This window comes from Moschus berezovskii, chromosome 11 (assembly GCF_049115385.1).
Source record: "Moschus berezovskii isolate FMDL1 chromosome 11, NW_MosBer_1.0, whole genome shotgun sequence".
Classification (NCBI taxonomy): Eukaryota; Metazoa; Chordata; class Mammalia; order Artiodactyla; family Moschidae; genus Moschus; species Moschus berezovskii.
The window spans coordinates 104912025-104931429 of record NC_142470.1 but is presented as its reverse complement, the minus strand read 5'-3'; the positions used below and the strand labels follow the sequence as shown (position 1 = coordinate 104931429).

The following is a 19405-nucleotide window of genomic DNA, read 5'->3' as shown; positions in this document are numbered from 1 at the left end:
CCATTAAAGCTTTGAATTCCATGTCTTCATCTGTTGTTTACCAGTTTTGCTTGCAGTGGGGGGAAAAAAGGTTATTCAGTACAAATGTTTACAATATTAAAAATATATATATTTCCCCTATGCCATTATAGATGAACATAACATTAACAAGACCTTCCTGGACAATCCACCTTGACTTCAAAAAGCACCAATAATACCCACTGGCACAAACCTTGAAATGAACTTACTGTGAACAGACAACAAGTAGAACAATAGGGTGAATTGATTTTTTTTTAAAGACTGCAATTAAGGATTATAAAACTGAAAATATCCTTTGTACTCATGTAACTGAGTAAAACATGTCCAAAGAATTCAGAAAAAAGCAAGTTTATAATCAATATATTCTATATAACTTAAAAAAAGTGAAACTATAAAAAGGTGGCGTTTAGTCAAACTTATACCCCCTCTAATTTCATTTTGTAATTTATATGGAGCAATACAGACCTACTCCATTATTGTAGAAAGGGCTCAAGATACAAAACCTTTTAAAAATCCACCTTCATTTGTGTTACCAAAGACAGCAGCTATTATTTTCTTTAAAACACTCATACAAACGATCGCTAAACGGCCAAACAACACTGTGGGACTTTAACTAACTTTCCAACTGTTTAAATCATACATATAAAACTCTTCATTAAGCTAGACAGTTCACCGTGGTCACCTGAAATCATTTTCTCCCTTTAGGCACATCACAGGGTCAGCTCCATTTCTCTTCCTGTTCTCATACCTAACTCCTATCCAAACCAAACACTGTGGCAGAGACAGAAAAAAAATGTCCAGAAATTCTCTGCAAAAACTTTTTCACAAAAAGGTCATTAAGGCCCTCTTCTCAAGAGGATTTCCTAGTTCTGTTACCACAGAGTTTTTGGTGAATGGTTCCTATATGGACCCAAACTACAGTTTAAGCTGTACCTGCATAATGAGCAATTTCACTGTCTGAAGAAACTATTAAAAGAAATTAAAAAGACAAAACAACAACAAAATTTGTCAGTGAAAATCTGCTCATAAAATAGTTTTTAAATAAACTAAACAAGTGTTAGACTCTGAAAGCAACACACCCCTTACTTTTACTATTGTACCTCAAGTGGTCTAACTGAGCTAAGGGCCAGAACATATTACCTTCAAAATACGACAAAAGCTTTTATCAGCCAGAGAATGGACGTTTTAAGACGTAATCCTTAAAGGGAAAACTCTACTTACTCTCGGGTGAGAGTCAAAATAGACATCTTAAACCAGGAATTTAAATTTTTTCGTGGAAAACTCTTCATAGGAATCCCAGTAACAACCAACAAAATAATACTAAAAAAAAAAAAAATTGGCTAGGAGCTGAATGATTAATTTTTCATAAACTTTGAAATTGTGATTAAAAATCTAAATTAGCTTGATAGTTTTTTTTTCTCCAGTAATACTTAATGAGTCATTTAATGATATACTTAAGAAATTCCATTCACTTGAACTTGAATTCCAGAAAAATCAATTAAATACATTTAAAAAAAAATAAAAGCAAAAGAAACAACTGGCTGTCACAAAGAACATCCAATTGAGATTACAAATTCTGGCTAGGGAGAATTAGAACCAGATTGTTTTAGACAAATGTTTTCATTCCACTCTTAAGTTTAGGTAGACAGTTTACCAATGTTATAAACCTGAACAGCAGAATGAGCAACACAAATAGATTCATCTGAATGACGGCTCTGCAGGTGAGCACCAAACTAAACGTAATTTTGTTATAATACATTTAGAAATGGTATCAAGCCATTGTTTCAAAAACACTGAAGTGCAAATTGCCCAGATCTAACAAAAGCCATGATGTCAGATAAAGATTCAAACAAACATGGAGCAAAACCCACAGTACTCTACTCTTCGATAAGCTGGCATATCAACTTAAAAAAAAAAGCCACACACACTTTGGGTAAAAGTAAAATTAGATAGCCAGGACTTCAATCTCTAAAAGAGTAATTTGTCCACCCATCTTATCAAAAGGTATTCAAAAGTTAATGGTTAGTGAGACTATTTAAACTGGAAAAAATGTATCTAGCCACAAATTGTACTTTGTCCCCATTTATTAATGCATAGACTGCACACTGACATAAGTTTCTGAACAAGTGTCTATTCCATCTTAGTGTGTCAAGCAGAATTTTTTAAAAGCAAAAGGACCAAAAGTGTTCATTGTAGGAGTTCAGGTATTTTCCCTACAGGCACACCAAGGACCTCTGTGCTCATAGCCTATTATCTTCCTTCTCTCAGAATGGCTAGTTTTTTCAGTTTAAAAACAAAAAACACGAAAGTCTCCAAACTTAGAAAGAAAACTTATAAATGCATACTGAAAACTAAAAAGGATGACACAGCAATGATGAGGCTTTCATGCTAACATGCATTAGACACCTGTCATAACGGACAATTAAAAATTACATGACGTTTCCCTGGGTTATTATTGGTGCTATTTCAAAACTATCAGCTTTGATAACAGAAAGAAAACAGCTGAGTTCTACCAGGCTTTCAGTAAGTCACTTACATAGCATAGAAACATGACCATGATCCAAAGGTCCTCAAGTTTCTAATCATAATTAAATATCAAGGGTTTTAGCTAAAGTCCTCAACATTTAAACCACAGGGGAAAATACACTTATAAATGATCTGAGAAACTAGGGGTTGTGGTCACCCCCATTTTTAACAGGCCACATTTTAAACTTTTATATAAGCCACAGGGTCCTGGTTTAAGCTTTAAAAGTCTCCTTAGGAATCACTGAACTATAGGCTGTAAATGTCACTAATAGCCATTATTTATGCAAAAAAAAACAAAATACTCAACCAACAAAAATGTAGTAGATTGAAGAGGCCCCCAGAAGCTGTTCTTACTCCGGGAACTGTATAGTACACATAAGGTATGAGTGAACCTCTGTAGAACACTGATAATCATGGTCTTAACAACTAAGGCTTTTTTTTTTTTTCTTTCTTTAAAGATTTTCCAAAACACACAAATCTACTATTGTTTTCTAACTGAAAATAGTCCCCGTAAGCTATTATTATATATCAGTGTTAAACAAAACTATAATAATAAAAAAGCTTGGTACTCATGAAGTTTTACCTGTTTTTTATTAGAAGGAGTCTTGAATTCAACATGGCTTTTTAAACTTCTTTATTTCAAATACACATGAACGGTTGTGGCACAGAGAAACAGTGATGAAGGCACAGTCAACGGGACCAGTTATCAGGTTTTCAGTTTTAGCAGCAAATTAGAAAATAAATAATCTGCCTTTGAAAATCCAACAGGACCTAAAATATTACTACAGTTATTACCAATCCGACCAATGAAGATGTTATAAGGAAAATATGTACAATATATTTCAGGGGAAAAAAAAACATTGGTACAACCTGGAAAAGCAGTTCTTCAGGCAGCTTCTCCCAGGGGTGCTTCCAGGAACACCCCCAATCGCAAAGACAGCCTTTCCAAACGAAGTTTGTTCTCAAGGAGAAATGCTTGAGTCTTTCATCCCATAAATGAAACAGCTGATTTCTAAAATCTTTCTTAGAACACATGACCGACTACACTGAAAACGTCAAATCTGCTGGCAGTGCATTTACAGTACTGTCAATACCGGCCATCATTAAGGCTCAGAGACTATGTCTTCAAAGGGTATTTTCACCCACATTTCAGCAAACTGAGCATTTTGAACAAATAATGGAATGCTTATCAAACTCAAGTAGCAAATCTTTGATTCCAGGGCAATTTGCTAATCACTAATGCTCTGAATTAAACAGTCTTCCTCGTGTCCAAGAATATGGAATGTTCCCCACAACAGACAATCCTTATTCTAGAACAGTTTTAGCACCACAGTTCCTAACGTTTTTCCACACAAAGTGTTTCCAGTCCAACACTCAGTTTACATTTTTTGAATGACATCTAAATTCTCCACTCACATACTCTGAAGCTCCAGCCCTTTCTGGTTTGTTCCTCTGGAAATGTTCTAGCTAGCACCCTAACAGGTGAAGCGAGTGTTTCAGGTAAGAAAAGTCAAGTTTCTGTATAGATCTTGATGATATGGGTATATAAATATAAAAAATGCCTTTTTTTTTTTTTTTTTTAGTAATACTCTTTTAGTGGTCTCTTCAGCACTGTAGGTTCACATGCATTGAAGAAATGAAGCATATTAGTTATGCCATATATATGTTAAGGTTAATAAGTAAAGATACACAATTGTCAAACAAAATCTCACACACTATAAACGCTGCTGCATAGCTTGGAAATGTTTCCTTTTCTTTAGGACTTCAGATACGATTATGACTCAAATCTTTGACTTTTTGATAACTTTAGCCTCTCATTTTCTTTTTTCTCATTCAACTTTTCTTATATAAGGGCTATGGCAAGATAGTAAAAGAAACAAAAAATGTGGATACCCAGAATTAAACCAGCAATTAACAGTTTGGGAGCAGAAGTATTTTGGAAAATAAATGTGAACTACAAAACTTTGTTTAGCACATATAGGATCTGACTTGTGCTTAGATTATAAATACAGAGTAGATTATTTGATCTCTACACAAAGGCATACTTTTTTTTCCTCTTAATAGCTTATTTAAAATACCACTGTTCATTCTTAATAATAACTGACAGGCTCAGAACATCAAAATCAACATAAAGTGACGCTGATTCCAGGAAAAATATGCCTTACTGCATCCTGCTCCTACAACGTCATGCTAGCAGTTCTTTTATGAAACACGCTACTAAGCTGCTGCAAGTTTTTGCCAACAACCTTCCAATGAAAATTAACTGAGGTCTTCGGGAAAGAATCCCAAATGAGACTTAGATATATAATCTGGTAGGATAAGATTTTATTCATGTGTTTAACAAGAAATAACCCAACTATGTGTTAAAAAAATGAAACTAGAACACTTACTAACCATACACAAGAAATAAACTCAAAATGGATTAAAGATTTAAATGCAAGGCCAGAAACCATTATACTCTTTGACATACATCACAGCAAGATTCTCCATGACCCACCTCCTAGAGTAACAGAAATAAAAACGAAAGTAAACAAATGGGACTTAATTAAAAGCTTTTGCATGGCAAAGGAAACAATAAACAAGATTAAAAGACAACTCTCAGAATGGAAGAAAATAAACAAAACAATAAGCAAACAAAACAACTGACAAAGGATTAATCTCCAAATATACAAGCAGCTCATGCAGCTCAAAAACAGAAAAACAACCCAATCAGAAAATGGACGGATGACCTAAACAGACATTTCTCAGAAGACATACAGATGGCCAACAAATATGAAAAGATGCTCAATATAGCTCATTATTAATGCAGATCGGAACTACAAGGAAGTATCACCTCATGACAGTCAGAATGGTCATCAGTAAAAAACCTACAAACAATGAATGCTGGAGAAGATCTGGAGAAAAGGGAACCCTCTCGCATTGCTGGTGGGAATGTAAACTGATACAGCTAGTATGACAATTCCTTGAAAAACCAGAACTACCACATGACCCAACAATCCCACTACTGGGCATACAGCCTGAGAAAACCATAAATGAAAGAGATACATGTAATCCCTATGTTCACTGCAGCACTTTTTACGATAGCTAGGACATGGAAGCAACTTAGATGTCCATCAACAGATGAATGGACAAAGAAATTGTGGTACATATATATAGTGGAATACTACTCAGCTATTAAATAAAAAAGTACACATCTGAGTCAGTCCCAGAGATGGATGAACCTAGAGCCTATTATGCAGAGTGAAGTAAGTCAAAAAGAGAAGGACAAATATTGTGTATTAACGCATGCGTATGGAATCTAGAAAGATGGTACTGATGATCCTATTTGCAGGGCAGCAGTGGAGATGCAGACATAGAGAACAGATCTGTAGACACAGCTGGGGAAGGAGAGGTGGGATGGATTGAGAGAACAGCATGGAAACATACATTACCATATGTAAAACAGCAAGTGAGAATTTGCTGTATGACTCAGGAAACTCAACCCGGTGCTCTGTGACAACCTAGGAGGGTGGCATAGAGTGGGAGAGGGTTTCAGAAGGGAGGGGACATGTGTATACCTGTGGCTGATTCACGCTGATGTATGGCAGAAACCAACACAATATTATAAAGTAGTTATCCTCCAATTTAAAAAATGAAATAACACCAGAAGGAATCAAGTAGGAAGACTTTTCTGCTTCATCTCTTTTAAATATCATATTCACTTTCTATTGCTGCATTAAATCATGGCAAATTCAAAAGCTTAAGACAATATCCATTTATTATCTCACAGCTCTGTAGGCCAGGCAGACAGGACTGCCCTCTCTGCTCAAGGTCTCACAAGGCTGGAATCCAGGTGCTGGCAGGGACCAGGCTCTTGGCTGCTGAAGCAGAGTCCATCTGCAGACTCCTTCAGATAGCTGGCTGAGTTTAGTTCCTGTGGCTGCAGGACTGCAGTTTTCATTCCCTTGGCTGCCAGCTGGGGCCTCTCAGCTCCTTAAGAGGCATTTCTCCTTATGTGGCTTCCCCCATCTGAAACTAGCCATGGTGTCTCAAGTCCTCCTGCTTTTAATCTCTGACTTCTGCTGACAGCCTGAGAAAACTCAGGGCCCACATGATTTGGTTAGCTGTTCCCGGATAATCTCTCTTTTGCTGTACAACATAATTATGGATCATACTCACAGGTTTCACATATTCAAAATCTACAAAGTCACTGGGGGTCATCCACAGAAGTCTGGCTGCTACAAATACACACTGCTATCAGTTAGAGCAATCTTTCCAGACATGCTGTTTGCATATAATCACACTTGGCTTCACGGACAGCACTGTTGGCAGACAATTTTTTCATTGCTAGGACACATTTAAGAGAAGACTTCACAGCACTGCTGAAGTTTTTCTACTTATTTACTGATGCAATTGTTGATCTAAAAAAGCTATAAAAGACATCTCCAACAGTTGAATTAACCTATACATGCATGTCTAGAGCCTGCGTGCTAAATAATCCACGTGCATTCATGTTTTCCAAAGCTTGTCAATCACAAGCTTTGGAACCTCAACTTCAAGTTGTAGATCTTACTGGACTCCAACAGCAGAGATAGTGAATGCCATAAAGCATGCATGAGACTGAGGGCAAAGACTTTAGAACTGGATCTCAGAAACCTGGAAATAGGTCCTCAACTTTCTCTTCTCCTTGCAAATACTCATCATCATTTACACTATGACATATTCTGCATGTCTGCTTTTAGCTTCATGATTGCAACTCATTATTCTGGATTCTAAAATGTTCATATTAGCACTCCTGACACAGTGCTGTCCTACAGAATTTTCTGGGATGATGGAGATGTTCTATATCTGTGCTGCTTGATCCAGTGGTCACTAGCCATAGGGAGAGCCAGTGTGACTACAGAGCTGAATGTTTTATTAAGTAGCTGCCCAGTGTCCAGTGGCTACTGTAGAGGACAGGAGAGCTCCAGTGACATTATGCCATAGACAAACAGAAAAGTAAAATTGGTCCCACCACTTGACACACTTTTCCCCACTCACTCTTTGGGCAAAAGTGGTTCAGCATTCATTCAAGGTCAAGTATTTACTTTCTCTCTGTTCCAGGTTCCCTAATCTTCTGTCCCAATACTTCAGTCCCTAACATGATTCTTAAGGGCAACCACTAGAATTGCCTGTTCTTGGCAAGCTTCTAATTGTCTAGAAATCAGGGGAGGAGAGCTCAGCAGACAAGAGGCTCCATGGACACCTGTACAGCAGGGGATGGACAGGAAGCACAACGTACACGCTTGCCCACAGGAGCTTGACGTTTGGTCAGAGTGAGTACATGTGTGTGCACACACACACCCCACAAACAGAAACTAGACCGTTGAGACTGTGTGTGTGTGTGCACGCGCACACAAGTGTGTGGCAAGGACAGCAGCTGAAGAGAGCTCAGGAAAAGGAAGAGGAGTGTGGGCTGGAAGAGTTGGTCCCCTCCCCCAGACCCTGCCTGGGTACCCGCCACATGTCAGGCAGTGTTCTGGGCTCAATGAGGCACTGGTAACAAATTCACAGGAAGGAAGGGGGTGCACAAGGGAGTCCTTGAAAGATAAGACGTGGCTAAAACTCTTCTCAGGAACAAGAGGGATGAGCTACTAAGTTTTCAGCCTCAGCTCTGCAGAGCTGCCTGGATAAGGCTCAGTCTCAAGACATACACCCTGACAAAGAGCCAGGAGCCGCAGTTACTGTCACCTCCGTGGACTCTCAGAGCATGGCCTTTCTTCGTCAAGTCAAAGTCGGCTACTTGGGAAGCAGAGAAACAAGAGGGTTCTAAACCCACCTCCAGATTTTTGCCTCTTGACACTTAGTTGTTAGAGCAGCAATTTAGTATGTGAAGCTGGTTCCAATGTTTTATAAGGAGAGGCTATGCTTTTCCAGTGGAATTTCCCTGCCAGGCACTGGGCCAAGGAGTCGGGAAGAAAAGGTAAATTAAAGAAAATACAAAGTAAATTTTAAAAACCTTGAGGAAAATGTTTAACTGGACTTTGACATAAAAATAATCATTGTTGGCAAGGTGTAACTTTTAAATCAAGAACCATTCAAATAATGGAAAAAGTTGTACCCTATCTGTGTTTTCCATCTTTTTTCACTGCATGACCCTGTACAGAAAATAAGGCTGTTTGAAACCTATTTGTTCAGCCTACTGAGTACAGGTGACACTTCTCCAAGCTAAAGGCAAGAACCTCCAGTGCCCAAGGCCTCAGCCATGGGCTATTCTGAAAGCCCAGAGGATTTAACCTCTGCACACCTGTAACTGCCTGCAACCCACCTGAGGACAGCACAGTGATTGGGAACTGACGTTGATAATTCATAATTTTGTAAAAGACTTCCGTTAAGATCGTTGACTGCTAAGGCTGATAATATTTTTGTCTACAGTAGTGACATCATGTGGAATTGCAGGTTTAAGAGTAATAAATACTCTTTGGATGTGAATTTACTTACAAGTTCATATTGCAACAGAATAAATTATTTTGAAAAACATACACCTGTTACAATATCTTTCACCAAACCCCACCATTACAATTACATTTTTCTTTAAAATTAAACCAATTGTGACTCGTACAACAGCATTACCTAGAAAACATTTTGTCAGAACTCAGAATGAGTGCAGATATAAAAGCATCAAGAGAAAATGCATCTAATTCATGGATTTTAGACAAAGATTAATACAGAAAGAAGAGTTTGTCATTTTACATATCAGAGGAAATGTAATGACTTCAGTGTATGTGTATGGTAATTTGGGTTGAAATGCATCACCCTTGCACATTAAAATTTATCAGACTGATTTTTTTTGTGGCTATACACCATACATAGTATAGTAAAATAACCCTCAAGAAGGACATTGGTCTTTGAAATCCTGGCTTTAAGGAATGACAAACAGCTTTGAAAATATTTTGCTCAGAATCATTGTGATTATAAAAGTACTTCAGTTAGGAAATCAATCTAGAATCATTCTTAAATGGCAGTGCATTTGAAAAATGGCATTAACTTGTAATGTTGCATTTCCAAAGAAAAATATAGAAAGAACTTAAAGGTTTTCAAAAAAAGTATTGATTCAAAAATTTACTGCACAAAAATATGTACTTCTTAAGTGTTTCTAATAAATTAACTCCATAACATTTTATGTATATTTATATATTTATATATATATAATCCCTGATCATCTATAAAAGAGGGTCTATAATACTAAAATAAATGACTTCAAAAGTACCCCCTTCATAAAATGTATTTAACATTAATTTTTCCCAAATTTAATGAATGTAACAATATGTACAACTCTTATGTATTAGTATAATACCAAAATAGTACAAGTCATATTAACAGGCTGTCATAACTGTAAAACGTTTGAGTTGAGTTAAAACTGGAGGACAGCTTAGATTCAAATGAATACAATTATCCGTGGGAGATTCATTTTCCAAGTGGAAATATGACAATCATTTTATCTACAGTAGATTTCACGAGAGGTAGAATTCAAGTTACCAAAAAAAGGTACGTGCTCAGCTGTCTTTAATCAACAAATTCACAGGGAAAAAAATGTGTTGGTTTCTTAGGAGATGGTCAGTTGGTGACTTTTTTAATATGGATCTGAAATACAAGATAGTGAACAGCATGATATAGCAATCAATTTTCAATTTGAAAAAGATCTTAAGTATGAAATCCAAATGTTGTTAAAAAAAAAATGTAGAATCTAAGCTGTTTCACTGATTTAATGTATTGTCTTACCTCATTAAGAATGGCCCAAACAGCAGAATTCTGAATAACTGAAAGTCGGAAGGCTGAAATGGGGTTTAGGTTGGGATCCACCATCCCTTCCGCAACACCGTTTTCAAATTTCCCTGCAAAGGAAAAACCAGCACTCGTTGGGGTAAGACCGAAACAAGCACACATAAACTGATGTAAAGCAGGGAAGGAAAACACCAAAAAAATATTTCCAGTAGGTGTTTTTACACAAAGGCTGGGTGAATTTTTTTTTCTTCCTACTACCTTTATTCCAGGTTTAAATTTTTCACGAAGTAGTAGGGGCGGGAGGAGACGGGGACGACAGAGAATGAGATGGCTGGATGGCATCACCGACTCGATGGACATGAGTTTGAGTGAACTCCGGGAGTTGGTGATGGGCAGGGAGGCCTGGCGTGCTGTGGTTCATGGGGTCGCAAAGAGTCAGACACGACTGAGCGGCTGAACTGAACTGAACCGGAGTACATATTTTAAAACATGAGCAGCAACCTATTTAACAGGCAGAGCCATACATTTTCTTATTGCAAATTTTTAAAAAGTAAATATACTTATTCTGACATCAACTAACACAAGTTCTTAGTAAAATATGACTTACAGGCCTTACAAAACATACTCCTTACCATCTGTCAGTACACTTTGAGGATGGAGTCAATAGTAATAACAAATTTCACTGCTTAATTAGACACACACACAATGGCTGGCCTTGAGTGATTTCCAAGGTCAAATCTAGGAGGAATTAAGATATGACACATCCTCAAGGCAGGTCTACTACAAAACTCCATTATAAATGACAAGCTCACAAAGCTCTCCTGTAAGGATAAGGACCAAGACCTTCTAGAAAAGATAATAAGCTCTCTACTCTACTTTTCTTGCTGTGAGGAAACAGCAAGGAAACAAAACAAAAACACTGTTGAAAAAGCATCAGAAAAATGGTTGTTCTGAGTCACACTGCTCTAACCCAGAGATTGGCAAACTTCCTAAAAATAGTAAATAGTAAATATTTTAGGCTTTGTGGGTGAAGAGGGCATTTGAGAATATCAAACAGGTACTCGTATAGGAAAAGAGAAAAACTAATTTCCATAAAATTTTTATTGATGAAATTCAAAATTTCAACTATTTTATCTTTTATTTTTATTTATTTATTTACTTATTTTACGTGTGTCCATTTATTGATTGCTGGGAATACAGCTTATTGAGAATACATTGATATGCATTTGAGGGGAGAAATTAACCAAACCTGAAAGAAAGCCATTCAATAAGCCTGAGAGTTAATAAGGTAGGAGAGATTAGATCTAAAGACACAGTGTGTGGGGTGACACCAACAGCCACGGAGGGCTGCCCTAAGATGCCAGCTATTTTGAAATTCAAAATAACTCAGTATCTTATTTTCTTTGCTAATACAGGTGTACTAAGGAGAATGTAATTCCTTTTGGAGGAATTCAAATTAACTGGGACTCAAATTCAATGTTCCTTATCAAAATTGATCACAAATATTAATCTGTTAATGTAGATCTATAATGAGGCTTCTTTTCATGAAGAGATTTTTCAATTTAAAATATTTTTCTCAATCCATATGTATTTACTATTAAACATTTGTGCAACACTCTTTGGTAAAGTAAAAAAAGTCCTGAAATAATCTGGATAGCATTAAAAGATATGCTTTTTTAAAAAAAGTTTTTAAAAAACTTTTCATTTTAGAGTATAGCTGATAAACAGTGTTGTGGTATCTTCAGATGCACAGCAAAGGGACAGCCATACATATACATGTATCCATTATCCCCCAAACTCTCCTCCCCTCCAAACTGCCACATAACACGGGAGATTTTGATATATCTTGAAGGTTTCCTTTCACACAGCCTAGATAAGATCCTGCCAAATAATATTATTAATCCATAAGCACAAGGTCTAATGGAGCATATCCATGACTTGAAAGGTATCTGCGTCAAATTCTATTAAGAGTCTTTTCTTCAAAAGATATCTACCTTATCATAACATTACAGATGAATCACTTCCAATCAAAGGTTAGGTGGAACCTCCGCAATTAGCTTGATATTTCTTGTAGTTTGGTATCACCAAAGTGACTTGAATGCAATATAAGTTTTGCACATAAGAACTTTTATTTTAATAATTTTAGGTTGCATTCCCTAAGAAACATTATCAGGTCTGAAGCAAAAACTAATTTTCAAAAAGATAACAGTAATTGAAGGCACTCAAAAACTTTCTCACTTGGAAAATTTTCAATTCTTATTCTAGAGCTTAAAAATAAATAAAATTTTATCACTGCTAAGTCCCAGAACTGCTGTTTGGTAGGGCAAGTCAGAATATTCAAGTTCTTATTTCTGACAAAAATTCACAGAACTGATGTTGATGAAGTCAGAGAGTGAATAAAATTCACTGGCAATACTACTAGTTCAATAAATTAATCATACAGGACAGATTCAAACACTCTGTAAAGCATCTATTGACGTATAAGATAAACATAGGCTTGAAACACCTTACGGTGTTTTTAAACTTTTTATTTTATATTGAAGTATAGCTGATTAACCATGTTGTGACGGTTACAGGTGCACAGCAGAGCAACTTAGCCACACATATACATGTATCCATTCTCTCCCAAACTCCCCTCCCATCCAGGCTGCCACATAACACTGAGCAGAGTTCTATATGCGATACAGTGGGTCCTTGTTGGTTATCCATTTTAAATACAGCAGAAAACACTTAGTTTTGCAAGCTTTGTAACTCTGTCCATCAAACCCGTCTCCTACACAAGTATTATTTTCACCACCATTCACTGTAACACATCCTAGCAGATTCCACTTCAGATTGTACAAATTTTGTCTTCTCAACTTGTTTGAAAACATTCTTGCCTGCACTTGTTCTCTACAGACTATTCGCAGAGGCCAATTCTTCAGTCACTTCAAACCTGGCATTGACTCCAAATAACAACAAGGCAGTAGTTGTTAACAGATAAGGCAGTAGTATCTGTCAACTGAAGCCAAAAAAAAAACAAAAAAAAACTACTCAAATAATTTGCTTGCCTTTTGATTACTGACATTGCTCTCAAGGTCCCCAACTCCTCAATCAAAAGTTATTACTGAAAGTCTAATGGTCTGAAATAAGATTATTTTCTCTGTACATGTATCTCTGGCTGTTACAGCTAAACACTGGTGAATGGTTTTCTTGCTTGCTAACATGTGAGCCACTTTGGTTACAGCCTCATTAGAATCTTTTATTTTTGTGAAGAAACTCTCAGTGAGGAGATATATTTTAAATTTTCTAGTTCTTCTGACCATTGCTTTACTGTGAGCTGGGGATATTGTTGTGAGTGGTTAGTTTGGTAACATATTCTTTAGTACAGCTCCTTTACACAGTGAACACAATGATCTGCCATCTAACTATAAAAAGAACCCATATTCCACTATGTTAAAAAGCACAACATTCAAAGTCCACTCTCTGTTTTTACCTGAAGGGTAATCACTGGTAATTATTCTTAATGTCACAACAGAGTGATGTGTGTGGCGCATCAAGAACTGCAAATTATAATGCGTCAGTGCTGTTGGTAGCTGACCAGCAGTTCAAAGCAATGCAGCACCGCCTCCATCTCTTTGGCAACTGCTCGCTTATCTCTGCTGCTGTAGCAAGAAGACACACTCAGACGACACAGAAACAAATGAGCACGGCTATGCTCTAAACAAACCATTCATGGGCACTGAGACGGGAATGGTTCCTAACGTTTACACGTCATGACACAGTACCATTCTTATTTTCTTCAACCACGTAACAATGAAAATAAACAATGAAAAAAGTTTCAACATTCTTTGCTCACAGGCCATTCAAACCAGCAGCTAACCCTTGTGCTGTTAAGTGATGTGTCAATTCTAAAGTCTTAAAACATAATGACCAGGCTCAAAATAAGATAAGACACATTCAAGTTGAAAACCATACTGGTAAAGTTTATACTCATTTTCCTGAATAATCATGTCTAATCTTGTTTTTAACTTAATTTTTATTTTATATTGGAGTATAATTTTTGGCTTTCCCAGGGGGTGTTAGTGGTAAGGAACCCACCCACCAACTCAGGAGATGTAAAAGATGAGGGTTTGATCCCTGGGCTGGGAAGATCCACTGGAGGAGAGCATGGCAATCCACTCCAGTACTCTTGCCCGGAGAATACCATAGACAGAGGAGCCTGGCGGGCTATAGTCCACAGGGTCACAAAGAGTCGGACACGACTGAAGCAACTTAGCACACAAGCATAGTTGATTTACAGTGTTCAGGTATACAGCATAGTGATTCAGTTATGCATTTACATATATCATTTGCATAGGAAAAAATCAACATATGAACTTCCTAAGTAATGATTTTATTAAAAATTATTAATACTTGTTTCATAAAAGTATGTCCATATTTGGACTGGGGTAGGGAGTGTATGCTACAAAAATAGTACTATTTAATATTTAGTTAGGAAGTGGATTCAGGGCTGAAAAATACTGTAGAACTTGAAATATTTTAACTTATGAGATATCTGAATCTGTCACCTGATCAGTTCAGTAGAAAAATAATTAGTTAATAAGACTGGTCTTATTAAAACCCTCTCGCCCAGCAATTTTATGCTGAAGAAATACTCTCTCATGTGTAGAAAGCATATACAAACTGCAGCAAAAATTGCAAATGATTTTAGTAGCAAGATTAGCAGACTGACAAAATTAGGACATGCTAATACTAGGGAATATTAGGCAGCCAATTAAAAGAATGAAGAAAGAATAAAGAGAATGAAGTAAAGTTGCAGATGATGCAGTTGTGAGTTACTTCCACTTCTAAGCATACACTGGAGAGAAATTCTAGTACATGTGCATGTTTTTAGACCAGCAAAAAGATGAAGACAAACTTTTTGACCAAACAGAAGAAAAGACAGTTCTCTGGAGATCTATCCAACAGTGAAAATGAATGATCCATAGATCCACAGATCCACATGGTTGAATCTCACAAAGGTGAAAAATTATAGATTACAGAATGACAATTGTTTATATTTTAAAATAAAATAAGACTATGCATTATCAGGAGTATATTACATGTGTATTAAAAGCATAGATGGAAACAGTAACCACAAAATTTAGGATAGTAGTTACGTTCTTTTTCATTTTCTTTTAACTTTTCGGCTATACCCTGAGGCATATGGATCTTAGTTCCCTGGTCAGGGAACGAACCTGTTCCCATTGCACCGGAAGGCGGAGTTTTAACCACTGGATGGCCAGGAAAGTCCCAGGAGGATTCTTATTACCTATCTCTTTCTCTGGTTCTCTCTGTCATGACCTACTGTATGGACTTCAGTTTAGCTTGAATGTAGCTACCAGTTTCCTCCCAACTGTTTAGCATAAATCTCCATCATATTCCACAGCACCCTTGGGCGTGACCTTCCCCAAGCTCCCTTCCGAGTCAGTCCCCTTAGGGCGAGCTACGGAGCTTCCTGTTCTGATGGGCTGCCTCTCCCCTGGAGCACACCTCTGCACCACTGCTCAGGATCCCGGCAAGGACAGCAGCTGGGGGAAAGTGACACTCCTGCTGTTCAAGCAGAGGTGTACACCCTCTGGGTTGTAGCAGTCGCCCTTCATGTCCTGCTGACTTCTAACAGCATGAGGGGACCAGTGGGCAGGGAGAGGCAATGGGGACCAAGAATTCATGCCCTGCCAGGCCTGCAGCGAAACTTTGCCCTAGGAATGGCGGTAGGGTGGAGGAAGGGAGCCTCAGGTCTCCGAGGGTCTGGATAGAGCTTCTGCAACAGGGGGCTGGGGTTGGGTGCAGGGAGATGACAGGTGCTGGTGGCCTGCCTTTCCTAGTGAGATGCCTTCGCCCTGGAGCAGGAACTGCCAGGAGGCGGACTCAGCAATCATGGCTGGACAAGCGGAGAGGAGCTTCTGTGTCACTGAGCTTGGCCAGAGTAGGCAATGGTCAGAGCTCCAAAGCCATAAACAATTTTTTTTTTTTTTTAGATTTTTTGATGTGGACCATTTTAAAATAAAGTCTTTATTGAAATCTGTAACAATACTGTTTCTGTTTTATGTTCCCATTTTTTAGCCAAAAGGCATGTGGAATCTTAGCTTCCTGAGCAAGGATCAAACCTGTATTCCCCTGCAATCGAAGGTGAAGTCTTAACTGCTGGAACACCAAGGAAGTCCCTCTAATGCCACAGACTCTTAATGTTCTTACTGAGACTCAGATGTTATAAGTAAATGGTTCCCCATTTGCTGTGCTTTTATGAAAAATAACTGTTACCAGTTATGGTAGACTCACTAGGAGAAGGTCTGTGAAGCCCCTCACACTTTATTCCACTAAAGCATGCTTCTTAAGGGAGCAGATTTTTTTATATTCGGTTGAAAAAAAAAATCAGTTGCTTTTGCTTCTGATGCATGCTTTTGTTCCACAAGTTCCTAGGTCTCATCACCCAACAGTTCTCTTCTGGTTCTAAATATGTATGAGTTGATGTTTTAGATGGCCATTACCTTAAAATTACTGCAGAGACATTTAATCATAAATGTCTCTATTTTCTATGCTACTTTCATAACCTAGAACATTCTCAGAAATTAAATAACTGACAGGTAATAGGGTTAATAAATGTCTCATATATACGGCTAATTTTATGAACATTTCTAGAGTGGGATAAAATATAACCCAAATATAAAAGTAATTAAACTCATCAATCCACTAAAATGACATAGAAATTAGTCAGGGTTATTGTACAAGCCTTGTAGCAAAAACTGAGTGATATTCACTGAACATAAAGATGGCATCACCGACTCAATGGACATGAGTTTGAGTGAACTCTGGGAATTGGTGATGGACAGGGAGGCCTGGTGTGCTGTGATTCATGGGGTTGCAAAGAGTCGGACACAACTGAGCAACTGAACTGAACTGAAAGCTGCTGGAGGGCTTCCCTGGTGGCTCAGTGGTAAAGAATCCACCTGTCATTCATGTCAATGTATGGCAAAACCAACCAATATATTAATGTAAGGTAATTTGCCTCCAATAAAATAAATTAAAAAAAAAAAAAGAATCCACCTGTCAGTGCAGGAGATGCGGGTTTGATCCCTGGTCCAGGAAGATCCCACGTGCCTCGGAGCAACTAAGCCTGTGTGCCACAACCATTGAGCCTGTGCTCTCAAGCCTGGTAACTGCAACTACTGAGCCCACGCACCCTACAGCCCATGCTCCACAACAAGAGAAGCCACCACAATGAGAAGCCCACACATTGCAACTAGGGAGCAGCCCCGACTCTCGACAACTAGAGAAAAGCCCACACAGCAGCAAAGACTCAGACGGCCAAAAACAAATAAATAAAATTATTTTAACAAAACAAAACAAAACTGCTGGAGAGAGTTATAAGAATGTATCTGTTCTGTATACCTACAACAGTAACTGACCAATATAGTCTCTTCTGCATACCACTAGGAAAAGCATTAATTTGAGTAAAAGAAAATATCTAATCATTCACTGAGTTGATGTCTATCAAGGGACGGGTTCTATTATTATATACCTGGTAGCTCAGGTGATAAAGAACTGCCTGCAATGCAGAAGACCCAGGTTCAATCTCTGGGTGGGGAAGATTCACTGGAGAGGAAATGGCTACCCACTCTAGTATTCTTGCCTAGGCAATCTCATGGACAGAAGAGCCTGGCAGGCTATAGTCCATGGGGTTGCAAGAGTTGGACACGACTTAGCAACTGAACAACAACAACTATATAGCCGATTGTGTTAGGCACCTAGGCTAACTTTGCTGGACTTAACAAACAAACTGGACTTATGAACGCACTCTCAGAACAGAACTCATGCACATGTAGGGGACTTAATGCAGATATTTTATGCTGCTGCTGCTGCTGCTGCTAAGTCACTTCAGACGTGTCCGACTCTGTGCGACCCCATAGACGGAAGCCCACCAGGCTCCCCCGTCCCTGGGATTCTCCAGGCAAGAACACTGGAGTGGGTTGCCATTTCCTTCTCCAATGTGTGAAAGTGAAGTCGCTCAGTCGTGTCTGACCCTTAGCGACCCCATGGACTGCAGCCCACCAGGCTCCTCCATCCATGGGATTTTCTAGGCATGAGTACTGGAGTGGCTTGCCATTGCCTTGGGATTTCAGGGTGTCTCCCAAGGTTAGACCAGCCAGCTAGATGAACACTGATGGCACAAACCATGGTGATCAATAAAGAAATGCCCAGGGTAGATGGCCACACAGCCTCCAGGAAGCTTTTCAACGAGTATCTCAGGAGAGCCTTAAAGCTCAGGAGGAAGGCAGGGCTAAAGACATGGATTCTGACGCTCGGGTATTGTCAAGACCATGAAAGGAGCCTGCAAAGGACAGCCAGTATGAGACTGCAAAAGGTAGCTGAAGATGGATTATCTGCCAGTGACAACGATGAAACAGCAGAGAGAGAGAAACAGGAAATGAACCATTGCTCTGAAATCCTAGTTGGGTCGAGATAATAATAAAAAAATGTACCAGAACATGAGAACAATAAAAGAGTACGCTGGTATATATAATCCTAAACCTGCTTAACATCTGAAAAGAACTTAAAATTACTTTAGGCCTAGGTCCAGAAAAAGAAATGACATTCTCCTAGTATAAAGTGAGTCTTACCTATTCTGAAATAGCCATCTTCTAATCGTTTGTCTTTGGTTTCTTTGCTGATTTCCAAACCTTCACTCTAAAACAGAACAAAAACATGAATAATTACTTCTATTTAAAATAAATCTAAGTCATTAATCCATTTTATAAACATAAAAGTGACATCTGTGGCACAGCTACCTCTGAAGAGAAAATGCCATTTCAGTCTTGAACCTCAAAAGGCTCGTCAATGTTAAGTGCTCTTTTTTTAAACCACCGTCTGACTCTGTATATGATATGCTGTTGGCTAGGAATTTTAAATTTTAATTATTTCCCAATTTAGATCAATTTAATAGAATGCAGTTTTCTGTTAAAAACAGACGGAAGTAAAGAACTGTGTGTTAACTAGAAAGATATTAAGCTCCCTTGTGAAAGTCACTCAGTCGTGTCTGACTCTGTGACCCCATGGACTGGTAGCCCGCCAGGCTTCTCTGTTCATGGGATTCTCC

General features: G+C 38.2%; 1 protein-coding gene across 2 annotated transcripts in view; it reads right to left on the bottom strand.

The window, feature by feature from the left end:
* Positions 1-1062: 1062 nt before the first annotated feature.
* MGAT4A (alpha-1,3-mannosyl-glycoprotein 4-beta-N-acetylglucosaminyltransferase A) overlaps positions 1063-19405 on the bottom strand; it is a 123264-nt gene continuing 104921 nt past the window's right edge. For both annotated transcript variants that reach the window (XM_055399189.2, XM_055399191.2), the window contains exons 14-16: positions 18930-18996; positions 10285-10397; positions 1063-10146 (exon numbers count right to left, since the gene is read on the bottom strand). In XM_055399189.2, coding sequence (XP_055255164.1) covers positions 10120-10146; positions 10285-10397; positions 18930-18996 — 207 coding nt within the window. In that variant the 3' untranslated portion in view covers positions 1063-10119. The remainder of the gene's footprint in view (positions 10147-10284; positions 10398-18929; positions 18997-19405) is intronic.